Source organism: Manacus candei, unplaced genomic scaffold, assembly GCF_025592945.1.
Source record: "Manacus candei isolate 608988 ecotype Guabito, Panama unplaced genomic scaffold, ASM2559294v1 h1tg000067l, whole genome shotgun sequence".
Taxonomy (NCBI): domain Eukaryota; kingdom Metazoa; phylum Chordata; class Aves; order Passeriformes; family Pipridae; genus Manacus; species Manacus candei.
The window spans coordinates 3445441-3465633 of record NW_026138115.1 but is presented as its reverse complement, the minus strand read 5'-3'; the positions used below and the strand labels follow the sequence as shown (position 1 = coordinate 3465633).

The following is a 20193-nucleotide window of genomic DNA, read 5'->3' as shown; positions in this document are numbered from 1 at the left end:
ACGAGATTTATACAATACACACTTTCACAGTATACTTTCATAATGCTTCATGAGAGGTTGCAAATGAAGTAGAATTGCTTAATCACATATTTAAGAGGACTATTCAGCTGTTCTTTGTGGTTGCTGTTCTTACCATCAATTTGAGAAAGCTAGTTTTTAAAATAATTTATAGTTACAAGAAGGTAAACAATACTAGGGGAATTAACCTACTGATATTTATTACATTATAGAACTGCTTAAGAGAAAAAAAGTATTAAAAATTTGTGACAAAACACGTTATTAAAAATATAAAGAAAATAAGATATTCTAGGCTAGATTTACTATTGCTTTACTGAATATCTTACACTGATGTCTCGGTTTTTTTGTTCTTTCTGTTTTAAACATAAATCGTTCTAGTCTCTAATCCCTATAAAACAAGGGTCGTGTTCTCCTATTTGGTTGTAGGAGAGTTGTAGAACCTGACAGGTTTGTCTGGGCCCAACTGAAATATAAACAAAACCACCAGAAACACTGGACCTTTGCCTGAGTGACACGTCAGACTTAGATCACACCAGTGGCAAAACAACCTCTGTACTGCTACAACTCGGCAGTTTCATGAAACCAGTCAAAAAGCAGCTAATCAGCGGGTAGGGGTGGTGGGGGGGGGTTAGATAAACTAAGCAAGCAGAATGGAAGAAGAGTGTTTGTTTGTGTGCTTTCATTACGGATCAACACAACACTTCACGCAATTAGAAACTTCCGAATAATAAGCCTAGAACAGGCTCACTTAGGCTATTACAGCCAGGGAATATGTTTGTTTATTCTCCATATCCTGAGGTCACAGGCGCAGAATAAAAACGGAAACAAAAGCAGCAAAGCCGGCAGCCCTCCTGAAAGGCACCAAGCAGGGACCAGCTCCTCCCGGCCGGAGGGTCCCAGAGGAGCCCGGCAGCCGGAGGAAAGGCTCCCTGGCGGAACCAGGCCCGCCCCGCAGCTCCAAGCCCCCCTTACCGCCCACTTCCTCGGCGCCCTCCAGCAGGATGTCCTTGGTGAAGCTGGAGATCTGCCCGGTGAGCGAGGACAGGCTGTCGCCCACCTGCCCCAGGGACTGGCCCAGCCCCGAGCCCAGGCCGCCCAGCCACGACGCCATCGCTGCTCCGAGCGCTCCGGGCCTCGGTTGGCCCCGCCGGCCGGGCCCTGCGGCCGCTTCCCGCGGGCCGAGGGGCCGCCTCCGCCTCCCTTCTCCTCGCTGGGGAGAGTCGCGGCTCTTGTTGCGGGCTCAGCACACCGAGATCGGCGACTCCTCCGCCGGCGCCGCGCGCATCCTCCCGGCTCCTCTCGCCTCAGCGGCTCCTCCCGGCACAGCTCCGCTTGTCCCGGCTCGGCTTGTCTCGGCTCGGCTTGTCTCGTCTCGGCTCGGCTCGTCCCGTCCCGTCCCGTCCCGTCCCGTCCCGTCCCGTCGCGGCTCAGCGGCTCCTGCCGGCGGCTCCGGCCGCTGCCACCTCAACGGCCGCCATGACACCCCTCCTAAACACCATAGAGAGCGACGGCTCGGGCTAGAGCGCCGCCGCGGGGGCGGATATGGCGTAAGCGGCGGCGGAGGATGCCGGGACAGTGGCGGAGAGGCGGGAGGGGCCGGGAGGCGGTGGCTGGCGGCCTGTCGCGATTAACGAGATTAGTGACAGCCCGTAATAACGCGAACCTGCCCCTCGGGACAGACTTGGGCCCTATGCCAATAACAAATCACTGTCCGAGTCTGAAGGATGTCCTTCGGACTTTTAAAATACTTAAGGATGATAAAAATATCTTTTACTGTGGTTAATTTTACAATTAAGTACCAAGTACGGTAAGTAGACAATAAAGTAGCACACAGGGCTTTTTGTCCCACTCTTTTTAATTACTGCTCTTGAAAAATTAGAAATGGACTATTTAGCATCACAACTAATTTTTTTAGCCGACTTCATCCACTTTTGATATGGGTGCACAGAAACAATCCAGTGTACGCTGTGGATTAACTAAGCTACAAAAACAGGGCATTTGTGTCACAAAAAGAACGTGTATTCTGGCATCAAACTAGGAAACAGTAGCTTTCTTTAAAATCAGAAAGCATATAATTTTTAAAGATGTAACGTAACTATAACGGGCACCAACTTTCTTCCCTAACAGGAGTGTCTTTATGTAAATTCGAGAGTATCAACAGATGCAAAGACATCAGAGATGATGAAATGTCAGTTATGGGCAACAGAAAACTACCTCACTGCTGATGTGCATCCACACATCTGGTGCAAAGCCCACTGATACCTGAGATGAAATTTCAATGTTTGATGATCCTGCGCCCAATCAGCGTATAAGGGAAAGCAAGTATTCAAATACATCGGTCAAGTGAGGAACATTAGAAGCTATAATCATATTTATTTAAAAAAGTGATATCAAATACAACCATATATATTCATGCCTATTTGGAGAGCATTTTCAAAATATCGAACAGCGCTGCCATTTTCCAGTCAAAACAATGACTAAGCATTTCCACTTTCCCTTTTTAATCTTTTCAGTATTCTATGCTTTATATACACAAAATAGACAAAAATTATACAGGAATCCAGAGCCAAGGGCATGATACTGAAAACAGAGTCTTGACCAAAAAAAACCCAAAACTATTACTGAAATAAAATTTCTAAAATACACAACTATTAGGCAAGAGATGAAAAAAAAAAATCCCTTACAAAATCCTCTACACTGATTTGTACACAGGGGGTTTCATGTAGCAAAAAATAAAATTTTATCAATGCTTGCATGCTTTAAAGACAGTATCAAGGTTTTTCTCTCTTTTTTTTTTTTTTTGCACAGTGGCATTTAAACATTACATCCCTTTCTGTTCAAACTCTTTTAAAAAGTCCCCTCCTGAATTCCCACAGTGGCTATACTGAGGATGGGGGGGATTAAAAGCAATGTGTAGTTACAATTATTTCCTTTTCTTAACAAAGAAAATAGAGTGAAAGTATTTTGATTTGGTAAAAGCAGTTGAAAAGTCATATGTACTAACTTTCTGAAGAACAGTGATTGGGGAAGATGACTATGGCAGGTTAAATACTACAGCATTCCCTCCATGTCTGAAATGCAAATAAGGCAAAATGTGTGTATACAGGTTAAAAAGGTTTATTGCAAAACAGCTCATGCTTTTAAGATGAAAACCTGGATATAACACAAAGCTACAACCACCTCGAAACTCAAGAACTAAATATTTGGATCTAGCAACTTTGAATGTATTGAGTATTATTCTCACTTACTGATTCTGTGTGGGAAGGGAAGAGGTATATATGTATTACTGGTTAGACTTTGTTTCCTCTTTTTTTTTGGGTAATGATTTGTGAGTAACTATCAAGATTTACCAGGAGTTAAATTTGTTTTATGCAAGACAGTAATGGCTTACTAAGTGCACAACATAATTTTCTGTCTAAGCTCTTGAAGAAAGTTTCTACATCAATTTTTCTTTTCCTTGGATTCTTACTTTGATTCCTTTAAAAGTGACGTGCTGGTAACATGAATTGCACAATACTATTTCTGTATAAGTCTGAGTTCTAGAGTTCTCCTATCCCATCCCCCTGTACTGGGTTTTTCAGTACAAAGCACACCATTTGTATGTTTTCATCATTATTTGAAAGAGTAATTAATTTAAAAAAATTCACAGACTTTTAAAACTGTATCATGTTCTTATTCATTTTTAAAAGCCTGTCAGTTTTGTAATAAAACAAAGCAGCTTGCAAATGATAGTATTTGTCTGAGATACAGAAACAGAATTGTTTACTAGGCACCTGCAGAAGCCATTTTAGCCCCCTACCACTTTGTAAGTCTGTAACAGAAACAATAGCCCAACATTAAAACACATCATAGATTTAAATTTGTATTGGTTATTTTTAAGCTGTCTGCAAAGTAATAAAGTATGAAAAGTAAGAAGTGTACCTTGGCTGAAAATTAAATTTAAACTTGCTGAAGTTCTTTGAAGGGCACCAGGAGCCCAAATGTTGGAGTAAGCCAGTCAGATATTAGATTAGTTTTAAGTCTACAAAAATGTAAGCATTTAAGCAGCTCATATTCATACCTGCTGTGCCTAACAAGAATTGCATGCAGGCATGACTGCATTACAACTCTTTTTCCTCCTGCCCTCATAAGACCGCGAAAGCAGTTTATAGAATTACACTTACAGAACTAATTCTGGAACATATTTAATGTAAGTATCTCTCATTCCCCCTGCCCCTTCGATTTCTACTGTCAGCAAACCATAAATTATGTCACATGGACCCTTTACTGCAAAACAGTAAAACTGTTGGATGAATGAAGTCTGAAATTCCCTCAAACATCATATCATAATTAAAAATAATAAAATAAAAATCTGTCTGCTCCCTTAGAATGGACTTTGGCCTAAAGCTATAACATGGGAAAAAAACCCCAACCCTTCAGCATGACAGATAAAACTGGAAGTAGGCTCTAAATTAGTAAACATATTATAAGCATAGTTAAGCCACACTGAGAACTGTTTATCATCGAAAGAATGCACACAAAAAAATGACATCACTGTTTTACTGACTGCTTCTTGGCAGGTGAAGTTGAGGCCTGAGTTATAAAATATGTACTGTCAGTAATTACTACTATTCTTTACCTTGGGTGCAATGGAGAGGCACAGAGGAGATTCTGTCACAATCTACAACTCCTGGAAGGAGGCTGTAGTGAGATGGGTGTCAATCTCCCAGGTAACAAGAGGAAATAGCCTCAAGTTGCACCAGTGGAGGTTTAGTTCAGGTATCAGGAAATATTTCTTCACTGAAAGGGTTGTCCAGCATTGGAACAGGCTGCACAATAAGTGGTTCAGCCCCCATTCCTGGAGCTTTTTAGAAGAGGTGTGGATGTGGTGCTTAGGGACATTAAGTTTAGTGGTGGACTTGGCAGTGCTGGGTTAATGGTTGGTCTCTTGCAGGTCCTTTCCAGCGACAGGGCTCAGAATTAACAGATGAGCTTAAACTGCTCTCCCAACTGCTTGACTAGACAGATATGCCCTCATCATTAAACTTGACATTCCACTGAAAATCAAACTGTTTTTTGTTGAATGACAATGTTTCTACACAGAAAGGAATGTCATTAGCCCTGTAATGACTCTCTCAGTTGCACTTTTCAGGCACCGTTACTTTATATTCCTTCCATATTAAAAGATTTGGGTGATGAAGTGACTTACAAAGTGACATTAAAGTTCAAAGGTAAACCTCCCTGTTACAGTGATTATAAAAACATGTATTTGGCCTGGGTTACAGTTAATGCCATTCAAGGGCTTAGATTTTGATCCAGGGCTGCTAGAGTTATAGAAATGTTACATTTTTATTATATTCTTATAATAGAGGATAAAATGTCCAAGGTCCAAGTATTGGCATCAGATTGCCAGTCTATACCTATTTATAAAAATTAGTCTTTTTTCAGAATCAGTTTATGGCACAACAAAAAAACGGAAATTAAAGCTGCAATTAATTTACAGATAAGCAAAGAAATAATTCAGTGCTGTAGAGATACCTTTCCTGCTTTCCGTTTAATAGAAATTTTAAACTGAAAGCAGAAAAGTATATCCTGAAGAATACAGCATTTCAAAATGGCATATGCATACATGGACTTTTAAAGCCATTGTTTAACTATATTAATTTGAGACATTACAAATAATTATAATGCGTACGACAGAATTATTTAAAAAAAGACAAAACTCAGTTTTTTAAAAGTCTCATGTCAAAATCCATATTGTCTTACACATACCTGATTCTGGTGACATTGGTGAAAATTCAGCACATATGTAAGGAAAACAGAATTTAGCCCAGTTATGTATAATATAATAATATCCTAAGCTATCAGGAAACCATTGCTGTAAACAAATCTTTACTGAGAGGTAAGAGCCCTTTCATGTACAGTACCACTTGATGCTGAATGTGTATTTCCATCTAGCTACTATTCATTTCATACTAATTTTAATTAAATGTTACTTTTGTAACATTTAATGCAATGATGTAACTTAAGAATATTTTGATAAAGAAATTTGGGGTTATCTTTGAAAGATTCTTAGAATGCCTGTGCTAACTGTTAATGCTTTAATTGGACTACAGCTTATATATTCTATCTACAACATATTTCCATATAATTTATATGTAAACAGAATTTGTATTTCAAGCACCATTTAGGAAAATGAAACATATCTCTTTCGTTGCACTGAAGTTCCAAGCCAGGTTTGGTCACCCTTTTACACATTCATCCTGGATATCAAAACAAATGTCTTACAACCAATAGCATAAGCTATCTCACATACTTTGCTCCCCAATTTTTCTCAGGATCAGAAACAGCATGATAAAAATTTGTAAGGTGCGTGAATAAAGGCCATTCCTGAAAAAACTGCAACATTCTGACAGACACTCATAAAAAGCATTTCAGAAAGAACATCCACACAGGCATAAATATTCATTCTTAAAAGAGCTACTTGCACAGGGGTCATTTCAGATTGCAGGAATGCACCTTGTGTGTGGCACTGACTTTATGGCACCTATATCCCCTCCTCCTTTCTCCTAGATTCAGTTACAGTTCTCTCATACTGAAAGGCCAAAATGAAGGTTTGAGCTTGAAAAGGGGAAAAAAAAGACTTTGGAAGAGGTAGAAAAGAAAACCTGTTCAACCCAATGGATTGTATCCTACTTTAGTAGTAAAGACAGTGGCTTAACAAGAAAGAACATAACAAACAAAAATTTATAAAAAACCTCATCAAACCAAATAAGGCAAGTTATATGCCAAAAACCAAAATGTTAAACATGGATTTAAAATTTTACAGTTGGAATTAAAAGTAAAACCACAAAGTGCTAGGAAGTCAGAAATCACTGAAAGGTTCATGAGTAACATTATACTCAAGAATCCACTAAAGATTTTATCTTGAATTGTAAGTATGAAATCTATGGATTCTTGTTTCTCCTGCAGAATGGGTCATTTCAAAAGTGGACAGCAGGATCAAAACGTTGATGTTAAGTCACCCAGAATCACAGAATATTCTGAGTTGGAAGGGACCCACAAGGATCCTCAAATCCACCTCCTAAAGTGAATGGCCCATAGAGGGATCGAACCCATCACCTTGGCCTTATTAGCACTCTGCTCTAATCAACTCAGAGCTCACAAAATAAATTTAAGATTAACAAACTTAATTATTTTCCCCATTTTAGAGCGATTTATTAAAAGGAACATAATAATTTATCAGCACAACTTATTACTTGTGTCTCTTTTCCCATTAGTACTGAAGGAAATCAGTAGATGCTGGTTTTGGCACCATTTATATCTTATACAGAATTCTTCAAAACAATTTAAACTTGCTTTTTATATGTAAGTTACAGGTGCTACACTCATCTGACTTTGTTCATGTGAATAGTTCAGTAATTTTAACACTACTACTTTTTTGAGCAGATGTTTTGTAGTAGGAGTGCTACAGTTTTCTAAATTAGTGTGATCTTTTTCATATTTGCAGATTCCCTCTAAACTGTGACCTCCAGCAGCCCCCCTGTCATTCCTGCTTCCAGAACTCTGAAATGAACCCTGCTTGTGCAACATTCACACGGTAGAATTTTAATGAAGACTTAGCGTTTTGACAATAAGAGCGGAAAAAAATTATGTCATTTCTTCTCTTCTGAATTCAAGTGGTTTTTAACAGATTCCAGAGACATATTCATGGCTGCTTGAAGCATGTCTTCTTCACTCATATCACCTCCTAAAGACAATAAATGTGTATAAGCTGTAATAAATTCACAGAGCTAGTTCTTAACTGTAGTTAAATACTTTTGTTGTTCCTTTTGTCCACATCCACCTTTTTCCACCCCACCCACAAAATTGGTTTTGTTTTTAAAATCACTGAACATTGTGAACTTAGTTTTCCACCAACAACAGTCTGTTTGTAACACATAATACACATCAATTTTGGATCACCAATACCTAATACTGGTAAGGTCTACATTTATGTTCTACTGAAAACTGGTTCCAGTAATTTTGTCAGATATTAACCCAAGTGGTCATACAACTTTAAAAGTAATTTAGGAAACAAATAACTGGCACAAATCCTGTCAAAGATTCCAATTTGTAATGCTGAAGACAAACAAAACAACAAATAGCAAAGCGAGAACTCAAGTGATCGAATAGCAATGCTCTTCATTTTGAAACAGGATATTGAGATTCAAAGAGGAACAGGCTTTTCAGGAAAGCGATCCTTTCCTTCACTGCCAAAAAAGCAATGGCTGTGACAGTCTGAATGGCTGCTGGAGTGAGGAAGTTGGCAGACAAGGAAGGTTAGGAAACAGCACAACACAAAGGGGAAAAAGACAAATATTTCAGTGTTGGATGTAACTGTAAAAAACAATACCTGGGTCAGCTTCTTGAGTGCTTGAGCTAAGAGTTGCCTTATCATGTAGGTTTGGCGTCTGATCTTGCTGCTGTAGCTGTTGTTGCTGTCTGAAAGTGTCATAAATTTGTAAGAGACTAAGATTAACACCAGTATGACACCTGAGTCAAGTTCATTTCATTGTAAGGAAGACCAAGAAACAGAAGTAGAAGCTGTTTGGTACAATAAAATCTCAGTACTTAAAATCTCTCCCATCATTTCACCCTGCTAACCTTCAGACACCTATCTTCACAATATTATAGCCCAAGCCACATTACTATTTTCCCACCATTGGGAAGTTCTGCATTCTTATCCTACCACGTGAGGTCTAACTCCTCCCATCCACAGTATTTCTCCCTGGTCTTTATTTCTTCCATCACTAGAAGACAGAGATAAGGAAAAGCTACAACAATAACATAACTATGTATTAAGAGAGTACACCAAAACAGCAACATAAAATATCTACAATGCTTTCACATGATGCACATGAGAAGCATCACTACTAGAAGCAAAGTCTTAAAGAAGTAGTATTTTTTGTCAGGAGGATAATTACAGAAATTTATAGGATTTCATTTAAAATACTTCTATAGCATGTGTATTTTCTTTCTTCACAAGACTGCTGTTGCATTAGGAACAAACCCCCTCTTATTTACAGGTTTCTTCATTGGAACCACCTGAGAACAGTAAAATTTAGGTACTGTTAAGAAATCATGTTAAGAGAGAAAAGTCAAGCTGGACCTCGGTAAGAAATCCGTCCACACCCCAAAAGCACTGAAAAATACAACATGTACTTTCACATGCAGTTTTCTAACAACTACTTTACTTTTCAAAATAGGCTTGTCTTCTCCTTCGCAGTTCTTCTGAAGAAAGGGATTCTGTCTGACTGCTGTGAGACGACTGAGGAACATTCTGCGGTAACGAGCCTGAGAGCTCACTTCGACGACTGCCTAAAACCAGAACATGCCACATCCTACTCATTACAGTAAAATGAAGTTAGCAAATGACATACAGCTTAAGAATATGTCTTCAAACTTGAGAGGAAGAAAGAAACTTGTTGGAGAAATAAGCACCTAGACTAACTTCCCTTGATACTATCTCTCCTCCTCACCTCAGGACTGTTTGTTTCCCTTCCCTCCTGCCACCCTTAGCCAATTTGTTCTTCCTTCCTAACGATCAATGGAACGTGAAAGTTATAACTTTTCAAAAAGCAGAACAAAGAGAGCTACAGGAAATTCTGGATCATCCTTCCATGCCTCAAAGCCAATCTTTCCAGAGAGCTTTATGCATGCTGGAAAGTGCCTGACAAACTGATTCCAGTAGCTGCCTAAAGCATAAGCAACACAAACACTAGCAGAGAAATTTAGATGGACACTGCACCTTGCATGCTGAGCTGAATGGCTCTGCGAAGATCAGCTTCTTCATCCTCCATATCAATTTCCTGCCTACTTAGAGCCAGGGCTCTCTGAAAATTCTCTTCATCTTCATCTAACATGCCTGTTCCATCAAAAGGATGGTTAACTTCTATTGCTTGGTCCACATCACTTCTGGGTAGCCTGTGAAATTCACATGTTTATAGCAAAATTCAGACAGAAGTTATATTATATTTTAGAGTGAGTTTTAAAATTACTGTTTTCTGCTGATTTAACTCTAGGGTTTTTTAACTTCAGGAAAAACGTTTCTATTGTGAAAGTCTGTTACATAAACAAGTATTTTACTTTCTACATAAAAAAGCACAAAAGAGCTGCAAGCAGCTGTAAAGTAACCTTAAACACTCATTTGCAGCACACTGCACCTCTAAAGCCATGCATATGTTGACAAGAAGCTGTTAGACAGGAAAATCTTCAGAAATCATAATCCTACAAAAAGCTATAATACATGCTGTTCAAACCTACTGCTATTTAAACAGTTACACCAGCAGAAAATAGAGTATGTGGTCTCCTCAGGAAGCTTTGAAGCCCACACTAAAGCAAAAGATCCTCTGTAAACTGTACACACTTTCCACATTGCTGCCAATTATTCCATCAATTTACAACATCAGTTTAACTTTACAAAGGGGAAGAAATAATAATGAATTCTTCTGAAAAGCCTTAACCCTTTTTATCAGTTTGCAATTTATTCACCATGAAAATTGAATAAAATTATTGCAGAAGTAGTACTTTATACATTTTCAAGGATGTTTTATATTAGCAAAATGCATCAAAACTGAGCAGCACCACAACACTGGAATGAAATTACTCCAAAAGAAAATGGTGTATGATTTATATGATGTGAAATTCACATTTGGGTTTCTTGTTGTTTTCTACTTATGACAGAATGCACAAGCTAGTCTTAATTACAGGTTAATTACTATTCACCATAGTTTGGTAGGATTTGCTAACCCATTTTAATCACAAAGTTAAAAATCTGCACTATAATATGCTTATGCACGTGGAAAAACTCAAGCCTTATTAAGGCAGTTTTTACCCACTTAAAAATACACCATTTAAAAATAAACCATTTGTTGTCTACCAACTTGCTTTTACTGTGTGCAAAAGCAGTAAACGTTGCACTAAAGGTACTTCTAATTACTCAAGGGGGTTGTCTCCATGTGGCATTAATCATGGAAACCAATCATACTGAACATTATTAAAATGAAATCTCTATTTACCTTACCTCTGATCTCTTGACTGTGCTGCCTCTTCCCCAATTAGTTTTGGTCTCTGCATTTGCTGTACCCGAATCATCTGCAGTAGCTGATCAGCCTCACAGTCTGGCAGGTCTCCTTTTACTACAAATATGGAATAACCTGAGAAAAAGAAATCATAAGTCCATGGCATTAAGGTGCAGATATAAACACTCTAAAATGCACACTCCATGGAACACAATGATGTGCCATTTATTACAACGTAAGACTCTACCTTTCATTATAAAGACTTGGGTTATTTCACTATTTCAATCATAAAACTAAGGGTAGTTGAAGTTCTAAGAAATAATAATTATTACCTACTTTTAATTAATGACATTTAACATCTGCAAGTTACTATTTAACATCTGCAAGTTTCTATTACCTTCCTGTTGTAATTGAGCCAAGAAAAGTGCAAGATATGTGTCTGATATTAGTTCTGGACCCATCAAGAGAGAGTTCAAGTTAAACCACTGTAATTAAAGAAAAAAGAGGTTGAGAAAACAAACTAGCATAAAGATTACTCAATAATTCATTTCTGTACATTGTGGTAATTTTCTATGATGGAATATCCAAATAAATCTAGTAACATAAATTATCAAATAAAATTCTTTTGAAGCACAATACCTATACTGCTAAAGGTTATCTTCAAATACTCTTCAGCTAACAGGAGATCTGAAGAGTGGAAATTACTGCATGCTCTCTCCCATTACTGAATACTGGTACCAGGTAAACAGATTAAAACAGATAATTCTTCTACCACTGTATTTTGATTTATTTTGGACATCACTGTAAAACTGTGCTTAATCCTACTTTTAAAGCTGAGACTAATGAAGTAAGAAACCCTTCATAAGTTAATGCTGTGTGTTAGGAAATTAGTAGTTACAGTAAATATATGTTAAATTATTTCCATTAAATACTTTCATTACACATTCCGCCTTTAATAGCTGGTGATGCTGGAAACTATTGTTTACCCCTGAGATTATTTTTAAATTTAAAAATTAAGAATAATTAACTCATATTTAATATGCTGACAGTATAGCACTGTATTACAACAGGGGACACTTGATATAAATATATACAGACCATTTCTAGTTTCCTGAAGAAGATAACTAGTAATTTATAATACTTCAAGAGAGAAACAATATTATATAAAACTTCTAGACAGAAAATATATTCAACATGGGCCATAAAATATTCTACCCTTAAACCCCCACATATATTGCAATGAAACCAAAGAATCTTTTTTAATACCTTACTCATTCGATATTATCTAATTTTAACCAGGAAGCACCATTTCAGATAGTAGAAAGAGAATTCCATCTTCATTCTCACAAAAAATGCATTGATCTAACCAAACTTCCACATATGCAGTCACACACCTGCAGCCAGACTCATACTATAAGTGACTATCTACCACTCTGTCTGGCAATACTTAATTAGCCAAAACCACTCTGCCACTAGGAAAGAGTAAGAAGACCACCAGTGTAGGAGCACTGGGGAATAAAATGTTATGTAAAAAATACAATGCACAGACTACAGAAACTTTTAAAAGGGAATATGGAGGAGAAAGTTTTGGTAAACTAATTTTGCTTTAACTGTAACAGAAGAGAAGCAGGTTAAATAAATCCAAGTCAACAAATTTTCTCTATCTTTTCTCATTATCCAGTGTTGTCTTCATGTGGTTACAAGCAAAACACATTCCCCCTCCAACTTAGGATGTTTCAGGTTAGAATGCTCTCTCACAAAATTCCACCCAATATGGTTGTATATATAATAAGGAGCATTCCCATAATTTTAAGAGACCATCCTTTTTGATATCAAATAAACCAAAATTGCCTGTAAGCATTAGCCATACTTTTAAACTGAAGCAGAACAGTAGAGTTCAGTTTGCTTACTCAGAGGTAATTTTTCTCTTTTTTTTTTTTAATCTGGATGACAACATAGGTAGCCAGCACTTGCAAAAATGATCCAAATGGGCAAAGAGACTCTTGCCTCACTATTACAGAATCTAAAGGCTGTTTTCCATTAACATTTTCTAAGAAAAAAGCCACCTGAAAAAAACAAACATCAAACCAGCTCATGTTGCATAAAAGCTTATGAAGTATGATCCAGAAGGATGACTGGCCACTGAAATAAGACACTGCATTGATGTTGCAAGGGACATGGATATGAATTATTATATATGTACCAGATAATATTTGTATGGCCATCCCTTACCTTCAATAACTATCTCCTGATTAGAATACAATTACTTCATAAAGTTTTCCAAAATAGTACAAAGTTGTGATTCTACTTTCCCCAACCTCATTCTAATGGATACTCTTAAATGCTAGCAATTATAAATATTAAATCATTTGAACTTTGAATTTTTTTTATACCTCTTGTCAATAATGTAGTTCATTAAAATAAGTTTGTATTCTATAGGGATCCTAATCCTTGTCTAGACTCCCTGCTCCTCCCCCATACAATTTTTTCTGCTATTTTTCACACAGAAAAAACCCAACAGCCTAGCTTAAATATCACAGAGACTCTTCCAGAGCTGCATCTCCCTAAAGGACAGGTTCACTCAGGAATTGCTGGTCTTTCCCCAGGCTAACAATTATAATGAGTTGCCTGGCATTTTTTGTGATAAAACAAACATTATTTTTTTTTAATATGGCATACTATTAAAGTAAACTGCAGCTGAAGCTTGCAAAAGGCCAACATGTGATCTACTCGCAACCACTTTTCCACACCCATTCTTAAGTTAATATTTAAATAAAAAAAGACAATGTCACCTGTTTTCCTAACTTTCGAACTGTAAACCAGTGTTCCTTATAATTACAAATAAATGATTTTTCATTTCTGTAAAAAGAAAAACAAAAGGTATAAATAAAATTAAATACTCTAAAATCAGAATACAGGTTAATGCTTAAGTTCTTTGCAACCACTGATTCAAATTTATATAATAAAATTTCAGGAATACAACTGTTGATGCTACATTACAGAATACTTATACTGCTTTTATAACATTTAGGAAGTTGTCAGTATCACTGAAATTTCCATATACCTGTGATATCAGAGATACTAAGACATCATGAAGGCACAGAGGACAGATACTCATATGTACCCCCCAAAAAAATAAAACAAAACCCCAAGGTATAATACAAACATCAGAATGCAACAGAGTTTGAAATAGTAATTTTAAAGAAGGATTTAAATCATAAATTAAGAGTATTTTTTCAGTAAAATGAAAGCAGGGTGCTAAAGAAGTCTTACATAGGGTCGATCCCAAGTCTCTGATACTCTGGGCTGTTGAAGAGGATTAGTTCTAAACCCCACACTTTCAAGGCATTGCTTATAACCTGTCAAAAAATAGGACTTTTCATGAGTCAAACCATCAAAATTTGAGCAATGTAACCACCTTAGCTACTATAAACAACTACACTGTTCTTGTAAAACTTAGATTTCAAAACATAGCAAGGAAACCTAGGAATCACATTATGCAAAATGCAGCTGTCATGAACTTGCATGCAAACATAACACTTATACCTTATCTAAGGGGAAGTAACAAAACTAGGATTTAACTGAGATGTGTTAAATCAAAAACAAAGCTGTAACTTCACCTCCCACACACATTTGAGTAGTTGTCACCTCTGCTCTCAATGCACTGCTCTGCCCTCCCTCCCCAGTAGAAACTCAATCTTTCTCCACAGTAACTATTGGAAATTCTGTACTGCTGGATTGTCATGGGATCAATCAGACACTGAACTGAGCACAAACTCTTTTACAGTAACTCTTTAAGGCTACATGAAATAATGCTTTAAGAAATTTAAATTAACAATTCAATTTGCTTTCAGGAAGCCAACTGTGCAGCAAGTGAGAAAATCCATGACAGGACAAAAAAGTAGAATGGGGAAGCATAGTTTTTTCAGCTTCTATACTGAAGCAACACAATCAAGAATACAAGGAAAGCCAAACTAAATGGTTTTTCACTGAACATAAAAACAGCCCTGTCTTACCATAGGGAAGAGGGATTCTGGAACATGGAAAAGCACCTCTGAAAGCTTGGGAGAAAGCCAAAGGTGCAAAGCATTGCCTACAGCTCTAGTCTAGACACAAGACCCAGTTTGGTGTTCAAAACCCTTTTTGTTGTTTTTCTGGTTAAAGTATTTATTATTGATTACTTTTCCACTATGGCCCTTAAAAAAACCCAACCGAACAAGAAAAATAATAAAACCAGCTCTGAAGCATCTGGAGTGAGTTATAAAAACTGGAATGCAGATGCTTTCTGCAGATCACTGTGATAACCCTGTAATCGCTGTCAAGAGCTTTAGAGTCTATGATTTGAGAAAGCAATCTCAATTCTGCTTTTTCACCTGGTGTCCATGGGAGCCAATGTTTACACCTAAAGTGTCTATAAGAAGCAGCTTAGAAATGAAGCTTATTGCCAGCAGGTGTCATTTCACAGTTCTATGCTTCTATGTGTTTAAGGGCCCATGAACTGAAGAACTGCAAGTCACTGCTCTTAATGGAAAACACTCTGAAGATTTGGAAGTCCAGCACTTAATCCCATTAAGCCCATAAATTGGCAACTAGATGAAAAAGCTCATTGTCATTTAAATTATATGAGAGAACATATACTGCATAAACAGAAAATTGTGTAAGAAGAGAGTTGTGCTTACTTGAATTGAGAAGAATCCACTATCATCCATATTTACAGAAGGCTGCTGCTCAGTGTGAGATTGGGAGGGAGAAAAGAGAAAAATGGTGTAAGCATAAAAGGTCAAAAATAATTGAGTTTTGAAAATAAATGTAATTGCATATTCTTAAAGCAACAACTTGTTATGTCCCTGTCTGTAAGGCTGATTACAACGCTCCAAACAGGCATATTAATTTAAAACTCAAACCTTTAAATTAGAAATGCTCAGTGCTTAAAGGGCAGACAGGCATGGGCACTTCTGTTCCTATCTGACACTGGATTACAAAAACAAAAGGCTAATCACCGATCCTCCTTGCCATCTTTGACCTTTCTACTTGTCAGATGAATATAGCTTTCTGTAGAATTATTGTGCTAATAACATTTGAAAATGCCAAATCTAAGATGCATGAATGAAAAGGACTACAAATTTAAGAGCTTTCAGCACCAGAAAATTAACCTTGTCTAGCTTAGCAAGAACAGCAGGTCTGTGCTAAACAATGTTACATTTCAGGTAAATATGAAGCAACCCCAAATTAAGATGATTTTACCTGTAAAAATGTTCTATATTCTTCACTAGATACTCCTCCCTCTGCCATTCTCATCCTTTCTTCCTCATCCAACTGCTGTGCAATAGAGGATAACTCTACAGGGCTAAAGTATTCCCCTTGCAGCAAATTATTCAGGCAGTGTTGAGCACACAATGAGCCTTCTTGCTAATATTGGAAGAGAAAAAAATACCAAAGACAACAAGAAAATCAGGTTTACATAAACTCTGTAAAATGACTCAACGTTTTTCATTCTGGCAAACTTCCTGCCCTCCCCACTCACCCAGAATACCATGTATTCTTTGAATGTATACACTGCAAGCTATAGAATACAACCCTCCCATTAACTTTATGGGAAAAAACAAACAAACAAAAAACAAACAGGCACACTTTCCTCAAAGGAAATTAATTTCATGTAAAAAATGTTTTTGAAAACACCGTCAAAATTGCCAATGACCCAACTGAATCACACAGGGACTCTGCAACCAATGGATTCTGTCCTCTTCCAAATCACCATCATGTGAAAACAAAACAGTTTAGAGTTCTACTTCTCAGTAACTAATGTTTTCTGTTAACAGACTCTCATTCTTCTTCAACTTTTCTTCCCTGACAGGTGTGGCTGTTGAAATCTGCTCTCTGCATTACTGCTGAGGAAGTGATTTGGAGCTGGAGGAGCAGTAAAGCTCATTTTCTATATGAAATTTACATATAAGAAGTAGGTAAAAGAAGCTCCACTAGTCCTAGAACCCTGATGACAATGATGAGGGGACAAGAAAAAACTTCTTAAATTCAGCATATTAAACACTGAAAATATATTTTGTTGATAAACCATTTAAATAAAAAGTGTTTTAGATACTTTGTTACATATCCAGTGCATTGCAGATAACAGAAATGTAATGTAACATTTTTAGAATGTCAATGCAAATTTAAAGTAAGTCAATTAGAAGTGTCAGTCATGATTTTGTAGGACAAAATAAATATCTAATCTGAATGAATGCATGTCAAGCTCCATTATTTTCCTACGGGCAGATAAATTACTGTCATGTTAAAAAAAACCAAAACAACACAAACTAACCAAATTAGAGTTTCCCATGCAAAAGCAACCTTTCTCTTTTTACAAATAACTAAACTCCAAGTGAAAGACAAGTAGCATCAGTTTTAAAATCCTGCTTTTCTCTTTAATCAGTCTTCACTTTTATTTACATGAAGAACTCTAATGTCCATGCCCTCTATTAAAAACAAAACCAGAACCCCTTAACAAAAATACAGAACACCCCTCCCTCATGCCAGACACACAGAAACTAAGAATACAAGAGTATGCCTCTGAGGAATATTCTTTAAACTTCCATGAAAGCTTCACACAAATCCCACGTAGAACACTCTCATGATCTCCCTTGAAGCAGAATCCTTGAAAGTTCCCTTTACTCCAGATTACAGAATCTTCCAAGGGCTTCATCAGTTAATTGAGCAATGAGTTATTAAAACCAGACTGGCTGTACAGCCAGGCTTCAATGGAATCCAGAAACCTCCTCTTGGCTCACACTCCTCCTGTAACAAGAAACTCAAGACTGAACACCAGCTCCTGTCCCTCGGGACCACATCCCTACCATTGGTCTTATGACAAACTGTAACAGCAGAACCTGCTCAACAGTCACAGGTTTCTCCATGAGACATAATAAAATACCTCTAAAAATTAGTTGTACTACAGGCTTACATCTTAATTTCACTAAAAGGACTTTTCTGTATTTGTACAGTTTTATCTTAAAAATAATAAACCTTAATTTCATATGGAAATGTTACACATATCAAGTGCAAAATGCAGAAAAATGATCATACGATTTTTACAGACATTAATTTCTGTTCTTTTGTGCAGAGAACATTACACTTCCCCTAACCTGAAATCCTCTCATTGAAACCTCTCCTGATACAAACTGCTGCCCTGCCTTCAGTCTTTTCAATCACTTGTATCTTATTAAGGAAAGGACAAACTTCTAAGATGGGGGCTCCTGAAGCACCATCCTTAAATCCTACTTTCTGCAATTGTCATTTCAGTCTTAAAAGTGACACATTGCTTACTTCCTGATTTTGTTAAATTTCCTTTATAAATACCATGTTTCTCATGCCTTTTGATGGAAACACCTGAGGTGTGCAGATTCAAACGTGCCTGTATATGCAGCACTTCAAAGTATATTGACAGCAGTTAACAGGGGGGAAAAATACCCCTTAAGAAAAAAAAGACAGAGATTCAATTACATTTTCCATAGAATAACAGGATAAAAACATTAGGTATTCCAATTTAAAACAGGCATTCAGGTGGAACTTTTTAACTGGGTAACTAACCAGGGAGCAGCTACGTTTCACATGTGGGAGACCAAAGATTGTACACTTCCCCTTCCCCAAAACCTGTAGCAACTAAAAAATACCATCACCTTGTAACTTTGAATGTATTACGCTTTGTCACTTCAGTTTCAGCAGAGTTTTGTTATTAAACTAGAAGACAATTTAGTCGTTAATAAAAGTTATCATTTCATTATGCGATAGGCAAGGACAGATAAGAGAAGGGTAAACTTCCCTTAAACTGTTTTCAAATCTAGACTGAAACTCAAGGTCATTGTAGCAGAGGCCATAATGGATGAAATCCAACACTTATTCTCTGAACAGCAGCTGCTTAACACCACAGCACTTGCCAAATTTTGCAACCCAAACCAAGTTTGAAAGAACACTCCTCAGTTTCTATGTACTTCAGAACAGCAATTTTATTTTTTTAAGGAAGTTATACTGCTATCTTGCTTAATTTCCTAAGTAAACCAACCATTACACATGAGAACAGTGTAACAGAACTAGTGTTAAGATTAACACAATAAAGCTGAAGAGACATTAGCAAAGTACATGAAAAAAGACAATTATATTTGAACAGCATTTAAACAGAAGAAGTTTATATTTGGGAACTTGGAAAAATCACAGCAGTTCATAGAAGCATTTCTTCGCCACAACAGGAAGTACTGTTCATCAGCGCACAGAACCACAGTATATGAATCAGGATTTCTTTAACAGCTCTCCCTCTTCCTGCTTGTTACACAACCTCAGACAAGCCAGGCTCGGTGAAGAGATGAGTCTGAGGGCACAGAGACAACCCTGCTCACCTTCAGACTCATTTTTCAGCCATGTGAGCTCTCCCTCAAGAAACACGAGCAAGTGCAGCCCGCACCTTCCCGCACCTGAGGTTCATTTCTACAGCCCCCAGAAGGGCGGTCCCCGCGCCAAAGAGGCCGACGGGGCTCAGCCCTGACTCATTCTGATCTGTGGTAACGACATTCCCTTTACCGCAGAGCCGGCAGGGTCCAGCCGGAACGGGCCCAGGCACCGGCAGCGCCGCGCGGGAGGGCCGCGGGTCCCCACGGAGCGGAGGGGACGAGCCGCTGCCGCCGGAAGGTGCAGGGCAGGGGGCACAGGGGGCTGCCCAGCGCGGCAGCTCCTCACTCACACACAGCCGCGGGCGGTGTGTCCAGCCCGGCCGTGCGGGGGCAGCGGGTCCCGCCCGGCCCCCGCTCCGTCCCGCACTCACCCGCTCGTGGAAGATCGACTCCATGTTTACTGAGCCGGCCCGCAGCCCCCGCCCCACGTGACCCGACCGCCCAATCACGGCGCCTCGCGCCACCGCCCATCCGCGCACGGCCCGCAGCGCCCCCCCCGCCGCCGCGGGGGCGCCCCCTGCCGGGCGGGAGGCCGGCGGGCGGGTCACGGGCCACGAGCGCCCCCGCGCGGCGGGAGGCCCACACGCACCGCCCGTCCCCCATCCATCGGCGCGTCCTGCTCTTCCATTGCCGTGTCCTGCTCTTCCATTGGCGTGTCCTGCTCTTCCATTGCCGTGTCCTACACCGCCCCGGGCCCC

The 20193-nt window shown here is 38.5% G+C and overlaps 2 protein-coding genes across 5 annotated transcripts in view; both read right to left on the bottom strand.

Moving 5' to 3' along the window:
- The window catches only part of TRIP11 (thyroid hormone receptor interactor 11), a 30213-nt gene extending 28683 nt beyond the window's left edge, over positions 1–1530 (bottom strand). Inside the window, exon 1 of the mRNA XM_051806588.1 lies at positions 991–1530. Coding sequence (XP_051662548.1) covers positions 991–1129 — 139 coding nt within the window. The 5' untranslated portion in view covers positions 1130–1530. The remainder of the gene's footprint in view (positions 1–990) is intronic.
- Positions 1531–2371: 841 nt separating this feature from the next.
- Positions 2372–19981, bottom strand: ATXN3 (ataxin 3). Of its 4 annotated transcripts, none has more exons than XM_051806703.1 (11): positions 19867–19981; positions 16305–16469; positions 15740–15784; positions 14334–14419; positions 13853–13919; positions 11458–11545; positions 11063–11195; positions 9788–9963; positions 9234–9357; positions 8393–8481; positions 2372–7747 (listed from the first exon to the last, which is right to left on the bottom strand). In XM_051806703.1, the coding sequence occupies exons 1-11, from the start codon at positions 19888–19890 to the stop codon at positions 7653–7655; spliced, it is 1092 nt and encodes a 363-aa protein (XP_051662663.1). In that variant the 5' UTR covers positions 19891–19981; the 3' UTR covers positions 2372–7652. The 4 variants fall into 4 exon arrangements, with proteins under 4 accessions (XP_051662663.1, XP_051662664.1, XP_051662665.1 ...); XM_051806704.1 differs by lacking the exon at positions 19867–19981 and adding an exon at positions 19445–19817; XM_051806705.1 differs by lacking the exon at positions 19867–19981 and adding an exon at positions 19520–19815.
- Between the last annotated feature and the right edge of the window lie 212 nt (positions 19982–20193).